This window comes from Grammomys surdaster, unplaced genomic scaffold, assembly GCF_004785775.1.
Source record: "Grammomys surdaster isolate TR1022 unplaced genomic scaffold, NIH_TR_1.0 205, whole genome shotgun sequence".
NCBI lineage: Eukaryota > Metazoa > Chordata > Mammalia > Rodentia > Muridae > Grammomys > Grammomys surdaster.
In genome coordinates, this window is record NW_021604650.1 from 2,810,067 (window position 1) to 2,833,288 (window position 23,222).

Here is a 23,222-nt window from a genome sequence, read left to right on the forward strand (position 1 = left end):
GGGGCCTCTCTTCCTACGTTCAGGGCCTGTGGGAGTGGTGGCCTGCCTACCCAGCCCCCAAAGCCAAGAACACTAAGTACATGCTGTCCCCTCAGCACCTTTGCCCTCCACTCCCGGCCGTTGCTTCTGTATATAGAGAAATAAGTTATTGGCCGTGTCATTTTCTCAGCCCTCCTCCCCTCAATCCACGGTATTCCCGGGCCACCACCTGCCTCTCTCTTATCCAGTGGTACCGCCCAGGCCTTAAATCACCCCGTTCCCAGTGGTGGTATCTCCCAAGCTCCAAGTTCTGAGACCAGAGCCTCCCAAAAGGGGTCTCTAGACCTCTTCGCCTAGTCTTGGAGGGATTAGTTCCACTCCACCTTGCAAATGCCTGGAACCCCACACCACGGGGCCCTGTACTGCCTCCAGGACTTAATGCACTGTCCTTCCCATTCAGCCCCGCCCAGGCATGGCCTGACCCCACCCTGGGCACAGCCTGTTGAGCCATCTTGCCACGCCTCCCTTGCCTCAGCTTCTGATGTCCCTCTACCCCCCCACACACACACGCAGTAGGAGGGGCTACCCCATTTGTTGGGTAAGGCAGTCGCTCTCTATTTTCAGATGTTGCTGTAGAAATAAAGACGATTTGAATCTGAACCGGGCTTGTTTTGAGGAGTCCCAGAGCCCCTGAGCATCCCTAAAGTCAGGTGGAATCAGGAGAGGCTGCGGGAATGAGGGATATACACACACATATGCCCTGCCCTTGAGGCTGGAATTAAAACTGCCGTTATCCTGAACTGTTTGGGGGGTGCTACAGACTTGGGGTTGTGCCCAACACATGCCCTTAGGGGTTTTAGATAATTCTGCCTGTGATGACTTCTACCCCTTAATATGTTCTTGGACCGAGTTTCCTGAAAGGAGTTTTCACATATGTAATACTAGTGATCACATCATCCTGGTACTAGGGTTGTGGAGTGCCTATCCCAGGAAGAACGTTGAATAATAAGTCAAAATTTTCTGGTCCTAAATATCTCGCACCTTCTAGTTTCAATCTGCGAACTTTGTGGGTAAAGGTGGCTGCCCATCTCAGAGGCGAACCATACCTACCCCGGTGCTAAACAAGAGCCTACACCTGCGGATTGAGTAGCACAACGAAGATTTTTGTAGCTGGGTCAGATCAGGGATTGGGAAGACTACAGACCCCAGAAGGCCGTTCGCGGGTGGTTACTGGAGTGCACGGCCACTCGGGTTCCCTGAGTTGCGCCTGCGCAGCAGTGGCAAGTCGAATATCCATGGAAACTACAGGTTCCGCAAGGCAGCGCGGTGCAACCCGAGTCGGAAGTATGTGCGCCTGCGCGGCGCGGGCGGGGCCTCTAGGGCGGAGCGGCCACCATCTTGGAACGGGAGGCGGAGCAGAGCCGACTTGGAGCGACCGAGCGGGCCACCGCTGCCGCCATGAACCCCGAATAGTGAGTGAGCCCCGCCCGCGCCGTGCGGCGCAGCCTCGATCCTGTCTGTGGGGCTATATGCTTGCCGAAGTTGTCTGGCCTTGGTCAGAATTGCGCGGCGCCCCCACATCCGGGTCCCTCTTCCGCTGACTCCCCCCCTTACATCCGGGTCCTGCCCCTCCCCCCGGGATCCCCAGGACCCCGGCTCAACACCCCGAGTTCTGCAGCCTGGGGCCCGGAGGCTGCAGCCTGGATGGGCAGCACTTGGAGCTTGCAGCACCAGCCCTCACAGGCCTTTTCGGTTAGGTGACCCTGCAGATTTGGTCTCCCTGAGCTTCAATTTTCCCACCCACAATTTGACCAAGGGCAGGCGGTTTGGAGCCCATCACAATAGTTTCTGGTCTCCAGAGTCAAATACTTCAGTTGGGCTGTGAACCTCTCTGCGTTTGCCTTTCTTCTGGAGCCTCGATCGCCGGTCTGGTCCAGAAGCTGACCAGAGGGGACCCCCAAGTTCCTGCTTGATTCACATCCCCTGCAGGTCCTTTCCTCTAGGCTACCATTTGCCCTGCCTGGGTCGCACTGTCATGTTGCTCCAGGCGGTCCGTCCTTTTCTGTCCTCTCACCTTTGCTCAGGCCTCTAGTGCCACTGTCACACGGCTTCTCTGTCCTGTCACACTGCCAAAGAACTCGAGGTGAATGTGGAATTCGCTTGCCCCCTTGGAATGGAATTTGTATTTCTCAAACCCTTTGGAGTAGATGGCCAACATACAGTTTTGCACCCACATTATCTTCTTCCCCTTCTCCACTTCCTTTTTCTTCTCCAGCTCTAGGCCTCAGATTTCCTTGAGGAAGGGTTGAACTTAGTAGTGGGCTTAGGAGGGGTAATAAAGAAGGGAGGCTACCGGCTGTCAAAGAGCTCGGAGTCTGACAGTCCTGGTTTCCAGTCTCACAGTTATCTCTGCTTAGGGCAAGTCACTTCCCTTCTGTGACCTCTGGTTTCCTCAGTAGTTGGAAATAACATTCACTCACTTGTTTGCACTGTTGTGAGGATTTACTAGAGGATGCATTTTAGGTACTTCACACAGGGCCAGTTACAATTTAGTATTTATGGCTGCTTCTATGGCCACTTGTTGAGTGCCTCTTGTTAGTGACTTCATCTCAGGCTCTTTCACATTTGTTTGTTGTTTTGTTTTTGATTTTTCAAACAGGGTTTCTCTGCAGCCCTGACTGTACTGGAACTCACTTTGTAGACCAGGCTGACCTCAAACTCAGAAATCTATCTGCCTCTGCCTCTTCCTCCTGAGTGCTGGGATCAAAGGTGTGTGCCACCCTCCCCCCCACCACACACACACACCCCCACCTTTCATCCCAGCCTCATATTTACTTTTACTTCATGGGCCAGGCTTTCATTTTTGGGTCCTAGGCTGGCACACTATAAGGCCTGTGTGAGTTTCTTTTTTGTTGTTTTGTTTGTTTGTTTGTTTGTTTGTTTTGTTTTTTTTGAGACAGGGTTTCTCTGTGTAGCCCCGGCTGTCCTGGAACTCACTCTGTAGACCAGGCTGGCCTCGAACTCAGAAATCCGCCTGCCTCTGCCTCCCAAGTGCTGGGATTAAAGGCGTGCGCCACCACAGCCCAACTCTGTGTGAGTTTCTTAGATAGTTCCCTACCAAACAGCACCACATATTTCTTGGCAAATTGTGTTCTTTTTGACCCAGGCTGGATGTTTTTGTGTGCTAGCTTATTGGGGATAGTAAGGGTCAGTTTATTTATTTCTGTCCCTTTTCAGGACATTAAAAGGCTCTAGTGAGCTCCATAGTAGACCAAGTAGAAGGATGCCTTAGAGTGCTGTGGTGCTTACTACAGGAAGGGGGATACTTCCTGCTTGCCTTCATACCTTCCTATCTTCTCTTGCCAGTGACTACCTGTTTAAGCTGCTTTTGATTGGTGACTCGGGCGTGGGCAAGTCATGCCTGCTCCTGCGGTTTGCTGTGAGTAAGAAGCACCCCTGTATTATCCACTTGAGGTCCTAGCTGGCTCCTGGGAGGAAGGGGCAACTCAGAACCCAGTAGTTGCAAGTCCTGAGAACCAAGAGTGACATTGCTGGAGCCACCACAGCAAGAGCCTAGGCCTTCCTTGCAAGTTGGGGAGCTTAGACCTGAGGTTTGTCAGTGAGGAGCACAGCAGGGGCAGGGAGCCTGTCTGTTCAGTCTGTCTCACTAGCCACAACCTTTCAGGATGACACATACACAGAGAGCTACATCAGCACCATTGGGGTGGACTTCAAGATTCGAACCATTGAGCTGGATGGCAAAACCATCAAACTGCAGATTGTGAGTATGGCTTTTCTCCAGCCCTCAGGCAGAAGTGGTTTCCTAGGGGTGGGAGTTCTCCTTTGGCTGACCTACCCTTTTCCTCCTGACTCGTAGTGGGACACAGCTGGTCAGGAACGGTTCAGGACCATCACTTCCAGCTACTATCGGGGGGCTCATGGCATCATTGTGGTGTATGACGTCACTGACCAGGTACTCCTTGCAGCCTTACCCACTGAGCCTTGAGTTTTGATTTTTGCTTCTTTTCCTGTTTTCATTTTCTGGAAGGGAGACACTATACTGAGTTGCTTCATAGAAAGGACAACAGGCCACAGAAATGAGTCCTACCAAGGCCCTGTCATGGAGTCTTGATAGAACCAGGCATCATGGCTCCTGCCACCTTATTCTAGACTTTCCACCCATGTTTGGTGGCAGTTAATCAACTGGTTGGTTACTGTTGATTCCATGCTTCTTGTGTGCTGATTCGGCGCGCAATTGGAAGACTTTAGACAACACATGAGGGAGCCCAGTATAAGCAGAAATTCTGAAATCTTGTATCTGCTGAGGTGTCTTCAGTCGTGTGTTACACTGGCAGCAGCCAAAAATTGTCCTGACAATGTCTTACAGCTTATAGACACTGTAGCCTTTAGATTACCTTGGTTGTTTACCCCATAAAGTGTGAGTTTCACTCTGTTACCAGCCTGTCCAAATTCTTGAGCTTAAGTGATCCTTCTGCCTTAGCCTCCCTAGGAGCTGAGGTCCCAGGCAGCTACCACTGTGCCTAGCTTCTAATTGGTGGTGGTGGTTGTTGTTGTTTTTTTGGTTATTTTGAGACAGGGTTTCTTTCTATAGCCCTGGATGTCCCAGAGCTCAATCCGTATAGACCAGGCTGACCTCAAACTCCTAGAGAATCCACCTGCCTCTGTCTCTGCCTCCCAAGTGCAGGGATTAAAGGCATGAGCCACCACTGCCCAGCCCTGTAATTGTCTTTTGATGTTCATGAAAAGTCCTCCATATTCTTCTCTTAGAGATGAAGACTTGGTTCAGGCTGACACAATAACTTGCTAAGGGCCTTCCATGTAGTTAGTAAAAAGCCTCGTCTCCTGATCCATTTGCTTTGCTTTTTCTATCAAACCTTGTTCCTTCCACATCCCCAGGGATATGGAAGTGTAATCAGTCCCAGGCTGGAAGAGTCCAGAGACTGTGATACCCATGCCTTCACTTCCCGGCTCTTCAAAACTGGGTGAGCTGAGTGTCATTCAAAGGTCACAAAGGCTTTAGTTAACTACCATAAACCCAATCACCTTCTTGCCCAAATTGACTTCTTGGACTTGGTTTCTTCTTCTTCCTTGAAAATATGTTTGTAGCTCCCCATCTCTCCAACTAAGCATACACTCAGCCAGTGAGCTACACCCCAACCCCTTTAATTCTCTTTTTTTATTGACACACCTTTACTGCCTATTAACCCATATTTTGGGCATCCTGAATGACCCTAGCCACTTCTGTGGTTGGAGTTTTGTCTTGTAATCTGGGATTCTTTTGTGTGTTCTGGAATTCTTACGCGGAGACAGATGTTCCATGGGTTACCGTCTCTGTGTCTGTGCTTGTGCTGGCCCTTGGTGTCTAAGATGAGAGCAATCCCGATGCTCCTCTTACCCAGTAAATGACATGTCAAGCCCTTGTGCTCTACTTTGCTTTCTCTTGCCACCGTGAACACCAGGTAGGAGGAAAAAAAAGGCTTGTCTTCTCTTAGTCCATCACCAAAGAACCCAAGGCATGAATTCAAATGGGAGCCACAGAGAAAGGCATCTCCTGCCTTGTTCCCCATAGGTTGCTCAGCATCCTTTCTTAGACTACCCAAGGCCATCTGCCCAAGGGTAACACTGCCCACAGTGAGCTGCTATATATACACACATCAACAATCAATCAAGAATACGCCCCCCCCATAAGTTCACAGGGCAATCTGATGAGACAATTCCTCAGTTTAGATGTCCTCTTTCCAGATGTTTAGGCTTGTATCAAGTTGAAAAACATTGACCAGTACATCATGCTTCATATATGAAGATACTGTTTTCCAGAGGTGTCGGTAACTTGCCTTTGGTATCCCAGAAAAGACAAAGCCCCTTCCCTGCCTTCAACTGCCTTTGTGGGCTCCACACCAGCTGCAGGATTCAGGCTCGAGTGCTCGACTCACCATCTCCCCAACCCGCCTCCTGCATCCTCATTTTGTAACAATCCTTGTGAGGCTGACCAGAACACTTCCCATCTCCATAGTTAGTCTCAAGGCACCTCCATTCTTGCCTCCCCCTTTCATCTGTCCCTCATAATAATAGCAGTGATGAGGATAATAGCAGCTCTTGCTAATTGAGCACTTGTTATGAGACAGGCCTGCATTCATTCTCATGCAAACAACAGTTCTGGGAGGTATTATCTGTACAAGAGAGGAAACTGAGACCCAGGTCAGGTGACTAGATATCTGAGGTCATGTATAAATGACCAAGCTTAGGTGGCAGTCAAGATTAAGTGTCTTCCCTGCTTTGTTCCCTGGTTTAGGACTCCAGTCCATCCGCTTCTTAGTTGCTCTGCATCTTACTGGTCTGCTCTAGGCCTGCCCAAGCTCTTCCCAGAACACAGGTGTGACCTTTTGCTCTTCATCTAAGAAAACCTCCACTAGCTCACGGTTGTGCCAAGTCCATCTAGGCTAAACCTTTAGAGCTCTGTCGTGACCAATTCCTCCCAACCTACAGTCTGCTCTTTACCCACTTCCCAAAAACACTAGACCCTCTCATTCCAGCAGATGCTGTCTCCTCAGCTGGTAGCTTTTGTATTAGTTGAGTCCATACTTGCAGGCGAGGCTCAGCTGTTGCTTCCTAGGCAGTAGTAGTCCTGAGGCTGCCCAGCACTGGCTTTTTATCCCATCTTGCCACGTGTGTGTACTGGTCTGTTTCTCTGTGGTCCCCAGTACCCTAAGGCAGGTGTGTGTATGATGTCCCCTCCTTTCAGCATAGAGCCCAGCTTAGGACATGCTGGTGTGCACATTAAAACCCAGTATATCTTGAAGGACGAGCAGGAGCTGGAGAGATGGCTCAGCAGTAAGTGCTCACTGCTCTTACAGAGGACGTGGATTTCCATTCCCAGCATTAACATGGCAGCTTACAGGTCTCTGTAACTCCAATTCCAGAAGAGCTGATACCCTCCTGGCATCCAAGAGCATGAGCCATACACTTGGTGCACATGTTTGCAGGCAGGCAAACTCTTTAAAAACAGAAGAGAAAATATAGCTCTGGCTTGAACCTGTTTCTAGAAATTCCACCCTTTGCACAAGTTCCGTGTCAAGCTGCTAGGAGAGTCTGAGACTCAGTGAGGCACTTGGTGGTGTCAGAAGTGGGTGAACCTATCTCCTTCACTAGCCAGGGTCGCCCTGTGAGGAACCTTCACCTCCCATGGGTGCCAAAGCTTCAAAATATTTTAAAGACAGGAGATTATGTAATGAAATCATAAAATGAGTCATGAAATGCCTGCATCATTTTTGGGGTGGGGGCAGGGTTTGGGGGAGTGGTGAAAGAGTTTTTCTGTGTAGCTCTGGCTGTCCTAGAACTGACCAGGTTGTCCTTGAGCTAAGAGATTCACCTGCCTCTGCCTCCTGAGTGCTGGGAGTAGAGGAGTGCACTACCACGCCTGGCTCCTTTTTATAACTTTAATGACTTATTTCTATTTTATGTGCATTGTTTTGTCTTTGTGTATGTCTGTGAGGGTGTCAGATCCCCTAGAACTGGAGCTACAGACAGTTGTAAGTTGCCTTGTGGGTGCTGGGAATTGAACCACTGCTCTTAACCACTGGGCCATCTCTCCAAGCCCCCCTTTTCATGAGTTTTATTTTGAGAAGGTCTAAGTTCTCTGGGCTGGTCTTAATTAAACTTGTGATCCTCCTGTATCAGCCATGCCTAGTATCACCTTTCTTCTGATGCCTTTGGCTTCCCAAGAGTGGTTTAGGTAAGAGAGATAGCTGCAGGAAGCAGAAATGGCCTATAGGTCCAGGCAGCTGTTGAGCTGCTGGCCGCTGCTGGCAGCTACTCTGCTGTGGTTCTGGTTTTCAGGATTCCACATGGAAGAGAACCAGGGTAAAGCTAAACCTGGAGGGGAAGACTTTATCTGAATCCCCATGCTCAGGGCTCTTACCTTTCAAAGAAACCCTGTTCTCTAGGCTTGGGTAGGCCTGGGTAGGCCTGGGTTTGGGTGCTCAATAACTTTGGACACTATGCCTAGGAATCCTACGCTAACGTGAAACAGTGGCTACAGGAGATAGATCGCTACGCCAGTGAGAATGTCAATAAACTCCTGGTAGGCAACAAGAGTGACCTCACCACCAAGAAAGTTGTGGACAACACCACAGCCAAGGTGAGCAGGCCTGCCCTGCCTGTCGGGTTTGGAGCCCACATGCCTTCACCCCTTTCACCCCTTCTCTTCCTTGCTCCTCTCTCTCTTCTTCCCTTGGCAGGAATTTGCAGACTCTCTGGGTGTCCCTTTCCTGGAGACAAGTGCCAAGAATGCCACCAATGTTGAGCAGGCATTCATGACAATGGCTGCAGAGATCAAAAAGCGGATGGGTCCAGGAGCAGCATCTGGAGGTGAACGGCCCAACCTGAAGATTGACAGCACTCCTGTGAAGCCTGCTAGCGGTGGCTGCTGCTAGGAGGGGGGTCCTGGGGGAAAGGCACCTTCTCCAGATGATGCCCCTGGAGGGGGCAGGAAGTGCCTCCCTCGCCTAGGGCATTTGAGTCTGTAGCTTTGGGGTGTTCTGGGCTCCCCATCTTCCTTTGGCCCATCTGCCTTCTGCTCTGAGTCCCAGTCCTGTCAGGGCCCCCATGGAGGACATGCAGAACCTGTGGCTGGGGTGGTCACAGGGACTGCTCTGCTGCTGCCTCTAGGTACCTTGAAAAGATGCCCACCACGCACCTTTCTTTGGAATGAGGGCTCCGCTGTCTGTCACTCATCCCCATGTATGCTGCACTGGGTTTCTCTTTTCTTCCCAATAGCGAGGGCCTCCCTGCCTCTGCTGCCCCTGGGTGCAGGCAGTAGCCAGGAAACCCAGAGCCTCAGATCCAGGGTCTGCATCGGACCTCAGGACAGGTGCCAGGGCTGCAGGAGCCCAGTAGCCACCTTCCCTCGGCTCTGCCTCGCTTCACTGCTCCCACACAGCTCGAGCCGTCCAGCTGCGGTTAGGTCTTGAGCACATCTAGGGTAGGTGGGTGGATGGCTGCTCTGGGCCTGTCTCAAGCCGGGAGGGAGCCTGCTCCTGCCTCCCCCTGCCCTGCCAGAGCCAGGCCCATGTGCTGCCTGCCCACCGAGCCCCTTTGTCCCCCCGAGGAAAGCGGAGGCGGAAGGCCCACCTCGCCACGGCCGGGCACCAGCCTTAACCCTCACTCTGCCAGCACACCTCCCTTTTCCGAGGCAGCACAACCGGCTTGTTCTTCCTCCATTCCTCAAAGCCTGACAGGCCCAGACCTACTTCTCTGGGGAATGTGGGTGCAACTTGGGGTTGTGGGACTCTTCCCCCTTCCAACTCAGAATCCTGGCCCCACCCTCTGGCTCAGCTTCCTGTAGAAAACCTTTGGTCTTTACCTAAGGAGCCATGTCCTTTGTGCTGTCTCTTGCCAGTCTCCCCCTACAACCTGCCCTCCCCTCCAGTGTGTATTTAAGTCCCTGGGCTGCCCCTCTGGGAGGGAGCCTCTTCTCCCAGGTTCCCCTCTGGTGTCATGTCAGGCATTTTGCAAGGGAAAGCCACTTGGGGGAAGATGGAAAAGGATGAAAAAATAAATTTCCACTGGCCCTTGGATAAGCCAAGGGTTTTTGCAAGGAAGCTGTGGTGACTGAGTGTGGTCTATGGTTGCTGGGTGGAACTGGAGTCCAGAGTTTGGTGTGATGCATAGGGGGTCCTGGCTTGGACTCTATCTTAAGTTTGCTGATAAAAGCCCTTGACCCACATACTGGGCATAGGAAAGCCTGCTGTGCTGCTGTGGGATGTCCCTAAGGGCCCAGCACGGATCTGTCAGAGGGAGGCTGGCAGGAGGCCATCAGGTGAGCCACCAACATCCACTGGGACAGGCGTGCAAGACATGAAGTTAGGAGCGAGGAGTGTTGGTCCCCCTGATGAGCTACATTGCATTTAGTCTTCACGTCCTCTAATCCCTGACTTTAGTCCCCTCTTCTGGCTTGAAGCCAGATGCCACCTATCCTGAGCTTTGATAAGTGCTTCACGGTTAGGACCTCAGTTGTATCCTCCTGAGCCAGCACTGGGTGTGAGAATTGGAGACGGAGTACAGAATGAAGCTGTAGTGGGCTAGTTGTCTAAGAGTTGTACCAAGAACAGGCTTCCAGGTCTGCATGTGCTGAAGGTGCACGAACACTGGGCTCATTGGGGTGAGTAGCTGTGCTGGGCTGATGAGGCTGGTGGAGGGGCGCTCTGAGTCTCAGCCCCGCCCGAGGCCGCTACACGGCGGCCCCGCCCCCGGCTCCGCCCCGCCGGCTTCGCGGGCTGGAGAGCGAGGGAGCCGCGGGCGAGGGATCGCAGGATGAGCGATCGGGGCCCGGGCAGCCGGCAGCGGACGCGCCCCCCGAGCCCCACGGCCCGCGCCCCGCGTCCCCCACGGCCCCGTGGCCCCGGTCCCGGACGCGCTGCCCGTGTCCCTCGAGTCCGGTGGGCCATGCCCGGCTGGCCCTAAGTGTGGGCCGGGGGGCGTCCCCTTGCGCCCAGACCCCGCGCTGGCGCCCCCCGGGCCACCGCCCGGCGCGGGGGCCATGGCGTTCACCTTCGCAGCATTCTGCTACATGCTCACCCTGGTGCTGTGCGCCTCCCTCATCTTCTTTGTCATCTGGCACGTAAGACTGGGCTCGGACTGGGGGCGGGGTGGGGGGCAAGTGGGCTTATGGAGCAGGAGGGGGTTGGGGCTGATGGTATCAGCGCTCCAGGGAAACTTGAAAGGTCTTTTCCACCATCCCCCATGGTTTCTGGTTGCCCCCCCAACATCCCCTTGTCGTTGCCTTCCTTCCCCAAGAGCAGCCCCCCTTCCTTCAACACCCCCGCCTGTCTGTGGGTATGTCAGTAGGTCCTGACCCTCTCCTTGCCTCATCCAGTCATTGGGCAGGGGGCGGAATTCTTGATCCTTCTACATTCTCATCCATCCACCCCCGTCTGTCCATCGGGCAGTTTGTCTGTGCGCCCACCCCCCCCCACCTGCACTGAACCCCTCCTTTGTGGGTTTTTCTAACCAGAATGATGGAGATGGTTGCTATGGCAGCTGCATCTGTTTACAAGACCCGCGGATCTTGGAACCCATTAACCCTGTCCCCTCCTGGACCTCTCTCTGACCCAAGAGGGATAGGTTCTAAGCAGCTCCAGAAACCTAGCCCCCACCTTGTCTCACTTTCACTTTCCAGCTTCCTTCCTATTCTTCCAGACACGCCTTTTGTCTTGTCTTTCATGTCCCCCACTCCTGGTCTGCCCTCACCCTGGCCTAGCCTCACACCTCACTTCTCAGATTGTCACTGGCTTACCTCATTCTAATGGTTTCCCATTGGAAAGGGTTCTACCTAGTTCTCTCCTGCGCTTTCCCAAAGGAAGGCCTCCTCTACCTGGTTTTTCTCCTCTCTATAGAACTATGAGCCTCTGGCTCGCTGTTGAGGTTTCTTCCCCCTCCTTCCAGCTTCCCCTCCATCGATGTCCTTTGAGGTTTCTGCCCCAGACCGGTCCCATACAGACATCTCTATCTGTTGTAGCTACTAGTACCCTCATCACACCTCCTGGTCTTACCTTCATCCTCTTTTAAGCGTTCTTTTATCTGACTGCATCCAGTGTGCCTCCCTTCCTCCTTTGCTTTACCTGACTTTCTTGCTCTCCCCATTTCTTGTGTCTTTCTGGGACTTACTGCCTCCCAGAAATCGCCCCATCTCTTCCTTTGCCCTCCCCCTTTCTCTTTGACATATGCTAGACCTCTACTGTACTAGATCCTGAGCCCTCACAGGTATCTCCAGACGTGCAACCTGTCTCCAGCCGGATCCCTCACTTTGCTCCAGTCTTGATCCAGGTCTCCCAGTTGGGTTTCTTCTCCTCTGCTCTGTTTTTCTCCTCCTCCATCACTTTGAATCCATTATGAGATTCCTGTCTCAGGCCCGGGGCCTTGGGCAGTCCTGTGGGGGCTGGAGAACTTGGGATGTAAGAACTGGAAAAACTGGGGAGGCATAGGCAGGGAAACACAGGATAGCCAACTAGCTCCTGAGATTCAAGAAGCCCCTTCCCACTCACAACTCCACTTTCCCTGGTAGGGCCCCTCTTCTCAGGAGATTCCCAGAGAAGCGTGCCTAGTACAGTTGCACAGCAGCTGTTGGGAGTCAGGCTGCAGAAGACCCAGACTTTGCCCTTGCAAAGTGTCCAGGCTGAGATGAAGTCTCCTAAGCTTTGGAGCAGCACCTTTGTCTCTCAGCAAGCCTTGCTGGAGCCCCTTCCACTGTGAGGCACCGTGCCTTTCACCCTTTTAGCTGGGTCATCTGATCAGGCTGGAGCTGTTTCCTTATCAGTAAAATGGTCTTGTAGATGTGAAATCTAGGGGAGAAAATTCGGTCCTCAATTCAAAGCTACTTAGAAGTAAAACCTTCTGAGCTAGAACCAGGTCCCACTAGTCACTAGGCAACCCTGGTGAGTGACGTGTGTCAGCTGTCACAGTGGAGAATTGTTTGTTCCGGGGTTGGGGGTGGGGGGAGACGATGCTGAGTCAGCGCCAGGCAGCCTGGGGGGTGGGAGGCTCGACACCCGCTGCCTGCTGGTGGTGCCAGCTCGGGGGCAGACAGACGGTACCCTTCCGCCCCTGCTGGACCCTGTTGCTGTGCCTCTCAGGCAGGCAGCAGCCCAGAGTCAATGAGGAATTGGGGGAGGGGCTCCAGATGGCCCCAGCTCCCTCCAGGAAGCCCATGTTCTTTTCCTCTGAACCGTATGGGGTCTAGGATGTTTGGGGGTGGTGGGCCTGCTGCCTCATCCTGGGGCTAGAGGGGAAGGGAAGGAACTCCCCTCCCCCTAGTCAAGCTCCCCTGCCAGCCTGCCTCCCCCAGGTTACCTGCAGTTCCTTCCAGGTCTACATCTTCATCTCAAATATCTGCTCCCTCAGGAATTTCTGAATACATCGCCATCCCCCAGACACACCATAATAGAAGGTATCTTGGGGCCTTCTACTGTCACCCCCCTATCACACAAGCCCTTTGAAGCTGGCTACTAGAGAGCAGTGGAATACATCGACACCTCTCCATTTCCACAGCCACCATCCTGCTCACTTAGACCACCCTGCAATGAACCCCTCCCTGGACACTCATAAGGCCGACTGGCCCTTCACTGATCTGTCCCTGCATGACAAAGTGGGTAGTACTTTTAACTGGGTTATAAGTTTACTACTTACTGGCTCTTGACAAGATACCTGTTTTCTCATCCGTAAGTCAAAGAAAGCAACACTAGCACCTAAGTCAAGTTACAAGTGTTGAGTGAACTAACAAAGTCTGCGGGAGTTTACCTGGCTGTGACTGTCAGCCAGCTTGTAGCCACAGCATTCCTAAACCACTGCCCCCACTTCATGGCTTTATAATCCACTTGGACTCCTCCTACTCCTGTTAAGCCTGGTCTTGGTTGGCCTTACGGGGACTAGCTCTTTTGGCCCTTCCACCCACCTTGCACCTTCTTTCTTCTGGTTCTCACAGCACCCAACCTCGTGAACCTGCAGCTCTCTGAATGTTCTCTCAACCTTCTGTGCCTTTGTATCTGTTCTTACCAACGCTTGGACTGCGTTTGTCCCATTTGTTCACCAAATGCTTAGTCAGCTTGAACCCCACCAACCCATATGGAGCTCTGCTCTACCCATCACCACTGATTAGTTCTTTCCCCAACCCCCTGGGGCCCTTCTTGGACAAGAACTGTGTACCAAGCCTCTAGGGTTCCTGTACTAGCATGAGCCCTTGGAGAGGAGAGGCCATGTCTTGAAATGTGTGGGGAGTGCAGTAGACACCAGGCACTGTCGACTGCTGGCAGTTTGGAGCTGTCCTGCTTCTCCACTAAGCAAAAAGCTCCACTTAACAGGGCCTCCACATATAAATCCCTATTCCAAAGAAGGGCACGTGTGATGTGTGTGTGTAGAAGAGGGGGGGGGTTACCATCCAGATCCCTCCAAGAAGCCCATGTTCTTTTCCTCTGAACCATATGGTGCCTGGGGTGATAGGGTGGTGGTGGGCCTGCCCCAACCCTGACGGGCACACGCCCCTATCCCCAGATCATAGCCTTTGATGAGCTGCGGACTGACTTCAAGAACCCCATCGACCAGGGGAACCCAGCGCGGGCAGTAAGTGATACATGTGCTGTGCTGAGGTGTGTCCGTCCGTTTGTCTTTTTTGTCATGGTGGAGGGTGGGAATGGAGATCGGGAAAATGGGGGTACAATGTGGAGGGCTGATGAGGTGACCCTGTCCTTTTCTCCGTCTCCACCCCCGCAAACACCTGGAGCGGGCTCAGGGCTCCGGTTCCTCCTGGTGGGGAAGCCTTTTCCAGGCTCTGGGCCGTTGCCATGGAGATGCGGGTGAAGGCCCCTCCATGGCGACAGTCACCATGGGGACGGCGGGCTGCTTTCCTGAAGAGACACCGCAGAGAGTTCTGGCGCCCCCTGGTGACCACGCCCGGGGCCGTGGGAGGCGCCCTGGTTTCTGTTCCTTGGCTTCCCTTATCTAGGCCCTTTCCTTCCCTACAGCGCGAGCGTTTGAAAAACATCGAGCGCATCTGCTGCCTCCTGAGGAAGGTCAGTGTCAGGAAGCTCCTAGCTAGTGCTAGCCTCTCTGTAACCCACAGCAAGTCCTTCCTTTTCTTTGAGCCTATCTGGTCCAGTTTGCCACCCAGGAGGGTGGGAATGGCAAGCCAGAAAGGCCTTTTAGTTCTGAAATCATGGTGGGTTGGTGCTTCCTAAACATCATTATCCACCCCTCTGTGTCCGTCCTGGCACCAGACCACTGACATTTCACCCTCACTCCCCCAGCTGGTGGTCCCGGAATATTCCATCCACGGCCTCTTCTGTCTGATGTTTCTGTGTGCAGCAGAGTGGGTGACCCTGGGCCTCAATATCCCCCTCCTCTTCTACCATCTCTGGAGGTGAGGGCAAGCAGTTACCTCGGGGAGATAAAGACGGGACAAGGCAGTTTGGGGGTCAGACCTGGGTGGCTAGAGGGGGCACTCAGGCCTCCCTTGCACCAGGTACTTCCACCGTCCTGCGGATGGCTCTGAGGTCATGTATGATGCGGTCTCTATCATGAATGCCGACATCCTCAACTACTGCCAGAAGGAGTCCTGGTGCAAACTCGCCTTCTACCTGCTCTCCTTCTTCTATTACCTGTACAGGTGAGGCTTTGGCCACAGCAGTTGGAATCCAGGCAAGGGATGTCCCAGACTTTGGGCTCTTAATTCCCAGGTCCCTTTTTTGCCACTGAGGATGATAGACAATCAGGGCATGACTGGAAGGGTGGCAGGCTCTCTCAGGATACACGTTCACAGCCTCATCTCCCCCACAGTATGGTTTATACGTTGGTGAGCTTCTAAGGGGGAAGCCGGCCAGGGAGCAAGCCCAGAACGGACCGGACGCCTGTGCACCCCCAGCCCTGCCCCTCTGGTCACAGAGGCCTCAGCCCTGGGGAGGGAGGAGGCACTGGTGCCTCCAAGCCTCTCCACCCCCCAAAACTGCTGCTGCGGGGACCCCCGCCTTCAGAGCTCTCCCCTTCCGACTAGGGCCAGGCAAAGCTCTAAACAGGGGTGGGGGCTCCTCTGCTAGCCTGCAGCTAGGCATGGCAGTTGTCCTGGAAGGGGTAGGACTTCCGGTCTTGTCCGTTTCAGGGGAATTTGGGCCCTGCCAACAGGCAGACCTTGATCCTGGAAATTCTGGGCAGCCCACCTTGGCCCTCACCCTGAAGCTCCCCCTGCAGGTGGGGGGGCACCTGCACCAGGAATGAGCAGGCTCAACATGGGGGCAGCCCCATCCCTAGTCTGCCCTCTGCCCTCTCCCCTCCCCCAGGCTCTCTTTCCAACCCAGTCTCTACTCACCCCAAATCCAGCCCTGTCCCTTGGACCTGTTTTCTATGTTGCCTGGAGGAGTCCAGCACCCTATCCCCAGACATTTGTGACAAAATATGAATAAACTACTAAAAACACACAAGCCCCAGTTCTGCTTCTGAAAGGCTTAAACACATATGGTTAGGTGGAATATTCTAGAGGGAACAACCCAGAACTAAACCCCAGCACTGTAAGCCTTGTAAACCTTGCCCTACTAGCCTCGGGCTCCTCTGGAATCCTCTCAGATATATGTGAAGCCTTGGAAATCTCCTTGACAGCCACCCTTCCATCCTCCTTTTCCAGCTGTTTTTCAAGGCAGTATCAAAGATACCTCCAGGATGCTCTCCCTGGATCTGCTTACCCTTCTCTTAAACAGCCTGAAGCCTAGTCCCCTGGGCAAAGAAGAGATGCCTGTGGCTTCCCCCTGAGTCCCAGGAACCAGGGTCAAGCCGAGTTAAGGAAACCAAATCTTCAATGTATGGAAAAGTCAGTGCCACCTAAGGACCAGGGATCACCGGACCAGGTGGAAGGTCAGCCAGTATATGATGAGGGGCTGGAAGGCAGCTGCTCCCAGGGTCAGGTAGAGCTGGAGACGCTGCCGAGGGGCTGGGCCCCCCATGCTGTCAGGGCCTGAAGCTGCAGTCCGCAAAGAACGAACCTGGAAGAAAGGAGAGCTGAGTGGTCTAGGAAGGGAAATGTGTCCCAGAGGAGATGAGGGGAGGGGTCACCCCACACTCACAATGAAGTACATAAGCGCAGATGATGTCCAGGCCAGGGCCACGTAATAGCCATCACTGCCGAAGAGCAGCCCTGTGAGCACACTGAGGATCATCCTGGGGGTGCAGGAATGAATTGGTGATTCCTAAGGTCCAGGCGTGAGACTAGCCCTACCTACCTGGACCTAGAACTACTCAGTACCACAACCCATGACACCAGGCTGTTCCCTACAAAGAACCAGACTCCAAATGGATCTGCAAGGTTCAGGACTCAGCCCCAGGACCTGAAATCCCCTTCTCTTCTCTGGGCTCACCAAGGTAACTCACAAATCCTCAATCTCTTTAAAGTCACTGGCTCCAAGGGAAGATTTTTAGAAACAGCCAGTTACAGCGTAGAGCTGGGGGCTATGATGGAGTAGAAACTGCCTCTATCATCACAATGAAGTCCGTCGCTACAGAGGCTCAAAAGCTGTAACCACAGACCCTTCAAGGCTCCTCTCAGCCCACAGACACTCACCCCACATATTTGTAACCGCTGTAAGCCAAGAGGTGGAAGGTACTCAGTTCACTGCGCACAGTGGCCAGGTAGAGGCCCAGAAGCAGAGCTAACACCTCCATTAACACCCACACCAGTGCTGTGCTCGCACACAGGCCCAACACCTCTGGGGAGAACCTGCAGACATGGGAGAAGGTTGGTCAGGGCGAGCCGTCCTGTGGCAGGTGTGAGGTAAGAAGCTATGCTGGGTGAGCTGGGACCTGGCACGGATTCCCTAGAAAGGATGGGATGTAAGCCAGGAGGGAGAAGAGAGGACCAACCTTTGCTGAATGCCTAGTGCCATCCCAGCCAGCAGTACGTACGTGATGAAGGCCATGGCTGCCGAGAGAAGAGAGGAAGTAGTTAATCTGGTTTCCTTGCCCAGAGCCCCTCATTAGGCATTCAAGTCCACTGGTACCCCAGCCTCTCTCCCACACTTCCCTCCCTGCATATCCCAACTTCTCTCACCCTCTACATTCAGCTCTCCAATGTCCCGGCCCCAGTGACCTCTCTGACTACCCCCTCCAGCTGAATACCACTAGACCTCCCAGGACCGTAGCCATCACCTTCCCTCCTACACAAGGAAGCTCATCAGCTCCCTGTAGTGTCCCCAAAGTCAACACCACAACTAAGACCACTGCTCATCCTGGACAGGAACCAGCCTTATTTCTGGAAAGACTAGAACCAAAAAGGAGGCTTCATGGACAAGCTAGGCTGTCCTTAGGATCCAGGATTCTGGGAATAGGATCCCTCTCAGCCAGCAATTAATGAGTTTGGCCATCGACCGTGCAGAAACCCCTGGTAACTATGGACTGTTTCCACAGGAGCTCAAAGATGCAGGAAGCCAGGCAGGCTTCAGCAGCAATTTCAACTCAACAGTCATCTTCCCCTGCCCGCCCCCTACCTTCCCAGGCACCAGATTGATGTAGCCACCAGAGGGCACAGCACTGTCACCTATGAGCTATGGGACAGTTAAGGCCCTATAACCTTGACTTCAACATAAGACACAAGGTGACATGTACCAGCTTTGTAACAGGGGTCACGAGAGGAACAGGATGGAACCACCTTAGCTGCTGCCCTTCCTGCTGCTCCTCTGGACAGCTCTGCCCTAATGTATCTGCTTTCCTTGTGTGTATCCTCTGAGCCTGAACCTTCTTAGCCAACAGGACAGAGGCAATGTTGCTAGTCTGACAAGTGCCATGGGGACAGACAGCTGTGAGGATCCAGAGGGGAGGAAGCATTTGCTCCAGGGGTCAAGCTTCCTAGAGGAGGGGATGCTAGAGCAGGCCTCAGGACAGAGGACAGGCAACAGCTATGACAACCATGTACTGTCTGGTGTGTTTTCTTCATGCCAGGTGCAATGCACAGCACATATCATCTTCTGGCATTTCACAACAATTCTCTGAGGTAGAAGCCACCGTTAGTCTTGCTTTAGTGAAGGCTAAGAGATCCAGCCTCAAGTCCTACAGCAGGAAGCTGCTGGGCCAAGTAAAAACCCAGAGCTCCAGGCTGAAGAGACAGGGTCTAAGTTAAAGGCAGGAAGGTGTTAAAAAAAAAAAAATCAAGGTCACATTCAGAAGTTTCCTACTGGTCACCATGTCAACCTAGGGTCTAGCAACAGTCACACATGAAAAGTTCTAGGAATGAATGCTGGGTCATTAATTGGGTCATCTTCCTAACTATGCTTCAAGGCACAAGTCCCCTGTGTCCCCAAGCCCATGTCAGACTCACTGGGGATATAGAGGTCAGGAGCATTGAGGTCTTTCCGTGGGGGCAGAGGCACATCTTGACTGTATTGCATTTTCCAGTTCTGGCAGTGGAAGAGGTGGTCGGGTAATCAGGAGCAGAGAAAAAGAGAGAGGGGGCTGAGATCTGAGCATTGGTCAGGTTATTCATGAGTGGGTAGAGGCTTGCCAGCTCACCTGGTAGGAAGCTCACCTGATGTGTGTATGGGAAGACCAATAGCCCTAGCTTCTTGGCTACATAGGCTGTGTCCACAGCAAAAAAATACTTGAGTTTGTTCACAGACACAAAACGGTGCAGCTGGAAGCAAAGAAAAGAGGCTGTGGATAAGCCACACTGTGCACCTTCCTAAAGGATGCCTGGGGAGTAAGATGGGATCCTGTGACCCCTCAACCCGAACCAGAAGCCCCATCACCCTCCTGAACACAGGCCACACCTCTTTGTGCACTATGTCCTTCCCTTGAGATGCTATGGAGCTGCCATAGGCCATAGCCATATTGGCCACTGGGTCTCCAAGCAGGTTGTTGACACTGAAGGCTACATCAGCTCCTGGGGCTGGGTATCCACCTAGTTGGCTGGAATAACCACCACTTGTATCATCGAAGAGTGGAGGAGGGTCTGGAGCTGCCCGGGTCCTATGCTTGGAACCTGCAGGTGTGGGAGTACCAAAGTAGATTACAGAATTACAGAGCAAGAACCCTTCCCCAAGTTGAGAAGCTGTACATAGGTCCTAAGGCACTGAACAATTGTTGAAGAAAAGCCAGGGTATGCTTTAAGAACGATCTCCTGCCCTTTTGGAGGGATCCTTTACTACACACAAGGGGAAAGGAGTGCCTAGACATAGCTACTCATTTGGAGTTTCTAGGAAGTCGATGATTCCTGAGTACTAGCGAGTGAGCAGACGTTTGCTTGGGTATGATCCCCAGAAAGGCATCCCTTAACTTAACACGGGGAAGAAAGGCAACATAGGTTACTTGGAATCCCTGGACAGTGTCAGGAATGCTTCCAGAGTTGTAACAGAGAAAGGAAGTTCTGGAGGCAAATGTGGTACATGCAGGATTAAACTTGGAGATTCCAGCAGTGCCGTCGCTGCCTGATCTCAGGACTGGCTAGTAAGGGCGAAGTCCAGGACACGCTGCAGTGTGGCAGGGCAGGAACCCGAGAGCCACTCTCCCCGCCCTGGGCAGCGGTCACCGCAGGCCCTCTCCCTCCAGACCAGTGGGTCTCGCAGCGTATTTGGCGCCCCGCTGCCAGGCCGCGCCCCGCCCTCCCCACTCCTCACGCACCGTGGACTCCATATCCAGAGTGGTAAGCCATGGCCGTGACGTTCGCTCTACCCAAGGGCTGGCTCCGCTGAGTCGTGGGTGCGAACACTACTGAAACAGCTGCTTCTCTTGCCTTGTTCTGACCAAAGTTACCCGACCGCTGGACACGTCCCGGGGCTGGCCGATCGCGGCGCCATGTCCATGGCGTCACACTCCGCTGTCTACCATTGGCTCTTCCGAGGAGCCGGTTCTCCCCCTTCACAGTACCAATTGGCTACTGGTGAGTCCTCGCCCAATCGAGTTTTGTCATAGTCAACTTCCGATAGCTAGGGGGCGGAGCTACTCAAGATGCTTTCGGATTGAATAATAGGCTTGCTAATTTGCGGCGCTACCAGCCAATAGGTGGGAAGAAATTGTAACTTAGTTCCGCGTCTGCGCCGAGAGGCCCTTGACGCTCCTTGCTACGACTACGCCAGTAGGAAGATTGAGATCGGGACCAACCCAGCTAGTCAGGGCACAAAGCTGCCTTCGCCGCAACGCAGTGTAAGAGGAATGCGGCGGTCGGTCAAGCTCTGACTGATCCCTAGCCCCACACTGTGCTCTCCTTCCTCCAGTTAACTCCGTCCTGTATTGGAGCCCCGGCCTACTAGAATGTGTCGTTGTTGCTCGCACCGGGAGAGTGACAACGCGGCCCAGAGTCCAAGAACGCGGCCCAGAGTCCTAGACTCCTCCTCCGCCCTCCCACTCCTTTCAGAGCAAGTGCTGTCCGTCGTACAGTGCTGAAAATGCCCTCTAAAGTCCGCGGCTGTCCTGCTCATCCGCGAGGGCCTCTGCTGGGAGGGTTTGGAATCGCGCTCAATACCTTATACACACACGCACACACGCGTGCACACGCACGCACGCACGCACGGGGCAGAGGACAGAAACTGAGACCACCTAGAAGATACGAAGTTCTGGTGGTATACATGGGGCAGGAATCTGTACTGGGCCTTGTTCCATTACTTTCTCCAGTGGTCGGGTAGATTTGGGAGGCAGAGGTGTGGTGACCTGTCTCCTGAAGGCTCCTGAGTCATCACCAGTCCTGTGATCTCGAAGTGAGGCCCTTAAGCCTCACTCCTTGTCTCCCAGGCTCTTTTCTTCCCGCCCTTGCTGGAGATAGTCTTCAAGGGTCCCTCTCTCAGAGACTGTCAGGCACTATTCTCTAGACACCATGATACACCCTCTGTTACTTGCAGCTGACTAACTACCCAGGGTTTAGTTACATAAGGTGAGACTTTCCTGCTCCCCATACTCAGCCCATGTGGTCCAATGGCTGCTTTTGCTCCTCCACCTGGGATACAGAAGATATGCCCTTCCCTTCCTACCCATTTGTCCAAATCCTTGAAGAGTCATGTTAGCTTGCTTGTAAGGTGGCTCAGCAGACTGCCAAGCCTGAGGACCTAAATTCAATTCCTAAACGGTGGAAGAAGGAAACCAACTCCCAAAAATCATCCTCTGATTTGCACACTTGAGCTATGGTTAAAGTGCACCTCTTTGGACCATCCCTCCCCAAGAGATACACAAACCAAATAAGTTTAAAATGTAATTGTATTTAAGAGGGGCAGGAATTGGGGCTGGAGAAATGGCTCAGCAGTTAAGAACACTGGCTGCTCTTCCAGAGATCCTGACTTCAATTCCCAGCAACCGCAGGTAGCTTACAACCATCTGTAATGAGATCTGATTCCCTCTTCTGGCATGCAGGTGTACATGCAGACAGAGCACTCATATACATAAAATAAATAAATAAATCTTTTAAAAAAATAAAATAAAAAGGAGAGATCACCTTAGCTCTTACAGAGGGACAAAGGGAACAGAGGCCTGATCATGGCCCAGAGTGATGGCTATAGTATAGGTTCTGAACCCCTCTTTAATCAGATTTTTCCTGGATATCTTCCATGAGGACAGGGACTATGTCATTCCTTATATTTTTGGTTGTGAGCCTAGCCTTTAACAGCTGAGCCATCTCTCCAGCCAGACTATATCATTCCTAACACCTATCTATGTCTTCTTAGTGCCCAAGCACACTAGTTACACATAGAGGATAGCCAGAAAACATCTAGGCCCAATAAGTGAACAAATGGGGGACAGTTGGAGAGATGGCTCAGCAGGTAAGAGCACTGATTGCTCTTCCAAAAGATCTGATTGGATTCCCATCATCCACTCAGCAGCTCACAATCATCTGTAATTCCAGTTCCAGGGGATCGAACACTGTCTTCTGCCTTCTGTGGACGCTGCATGCATGTGGTGTACAAACAGACATACAGGCAAAACAGTCACACACATAAAATAGTAATTTTAAAACTAAACACAAAATAAGTAAAGATGGAGGATAATGAAATACACTTTTAATCCTAGCACTCGGGAGGCAGAGGTAGGTGAGTCTCGGAATTTGAGGCCTCTGAAATGTGAGAAACCCAGCCCTCTGAGGACTCCGGAGCAGGGGCTTTACTTGTTCCATGCAGGGCAAACCTATCCTCCCCCTTCCCCCCCGGCCTGGCCTAAGCATGCTAGTGAATTTAATCTAACACTTTTTCATTCCCACTTCTCAGATTGAAAGGCTGAGTTTATGGCTGGAACATGCTGATCAAAAGTCATGCAGCCTAGAGTTCCTGGTGCCCTGGCTCCAGCCCACCAGCCTCAGAGTCCAGCAGATGAGACTGAGACTTTCTTTCCCTTCTGGGTATTAACTGTCAACAAGCAAAGCTTCTGGGATGAAGTCTGGGTGGGCTTAGTGCTGGGCCCATCCCCTAGAGAGGAACCTGGCGGACGTCCACCCACCATGTCCCTCTTCATTACTCAGTTGGGGAGACTCGGGCGCCGCAGAGCAAGGACTCGCCCAAGGTCGCAAGCATGAGCGCAGCTTGAGAAACCAGGCGTCCGGCGGCCCAGACTGGGCTTCCCACAGGCGAGGGGGTGGAGATGGGGTGTGCCCGCGGTGCCAGGCGCGGCCAGCGGCGCCACCGGTGCTGCGGGGGCGGGGTCAGCGGAGGGCGGGGCGCCGGGCACCGCGGCCGCCAACGCCGCCGTGCTCGGGCTGGGCTCGGCGCACTCCTCAGCAGCCGCCA

At 53.0% G+C, this 23,222-nt stretch overlaps 3 protein-coding genes across 4 annotated transcripts; 2 read left to right on the plus strand and 1 right to left on the minus strand.

Annotated features, from left to right (window-relative positions):
- The first annotated feature begins 1,347 nt into the window (after positions 1-1,347).
- On the plus strand, positions 1,348-9,599 carry Rab1b (RAB1B, member RAS oncogene family). Its single transcript, XM_028771114.1, has 6 exons — positions 1,348-1,451; positions 3,346-3,418; positions 3,665-3,760; positions 3,857-3,952; positions 8,006-8,137; positions 8,238-9,599. The coding sequence occupies exons 1-6, from the start codon at positions 1,438-1,440 to the stop codon at positions 8,430-8,432; spliced, it is 606 nt and encodes a 201-aa protein (XP_028626947.1). The 5' UTR covers positions 1,348-1,437; the 3' UTR covers positions 8,433-9,599.
- Positions 9,600-10,255: 656 nt separating this feature from the next.
- On the plus strand, positions 10,256-15,962 carry Cnih2 (cornichon family AMPA receptor auxiliary protein 2). The gene is made up of 6 exons (XM_028771086.1): positions 10,256-10,618; positions 14,044-14,112; positions 14,514-14,561; positions 14,796-14,908; positions 15,011-15,154; positions 15,325-15,962. Exons 1-6 carry the CDS (start codon positions 10,538-10,540, stop codon positions 15,350-15,352), a joined length of 483 nt encoding a protein of 160 aa, XP_028626919.1. The 5' UTR covers positions 10,256-10,537; the 3' UTR covers positions 15,353-15,962.
- Positions 15,963-16,313: 351 nt separating this feature from the next.
- Positions 16,314-20,339, minus strand: Yif1a (Yip1 interacting factor homolog A, membrane trafficking protein). 2 transcript variants are annotated; one of them, XM_028771084.1, is made up of 8 exons: positions 20,140-20,339; positions 19,290-19,501; positions 19,049-19,153; positions 18,842-18,920; positions 17,392-17,449; positions 17,093-17,248; positions 16,599-16,692; positions 16,314-16,517 (listed from the first exon to the last, which is right to left on the minus strand). In XM_028771084.1, exons 1-8 carry the CDS (start codon positions 20,168-20,170, stop codon positions 16,371-16,373), a joined length of 882 nt encoding a protein of 293 aa, XP_028626917.1. In that variant the 5' UTR covers positions 20,171-20,339; the 3' UTR covers positions 16,314-16,370. The 2 variants fall into 2 exon arrangements, with proteins under 2 accessions (XP_028626917.1, XP_028626918.1); XM_028771085.1 differs by having other exon boundaries at positions 17,434-17,449; positions 20,140-20,329.
- Positions 20,340-23,222: the final 2,883 nt, after the last annotated feature.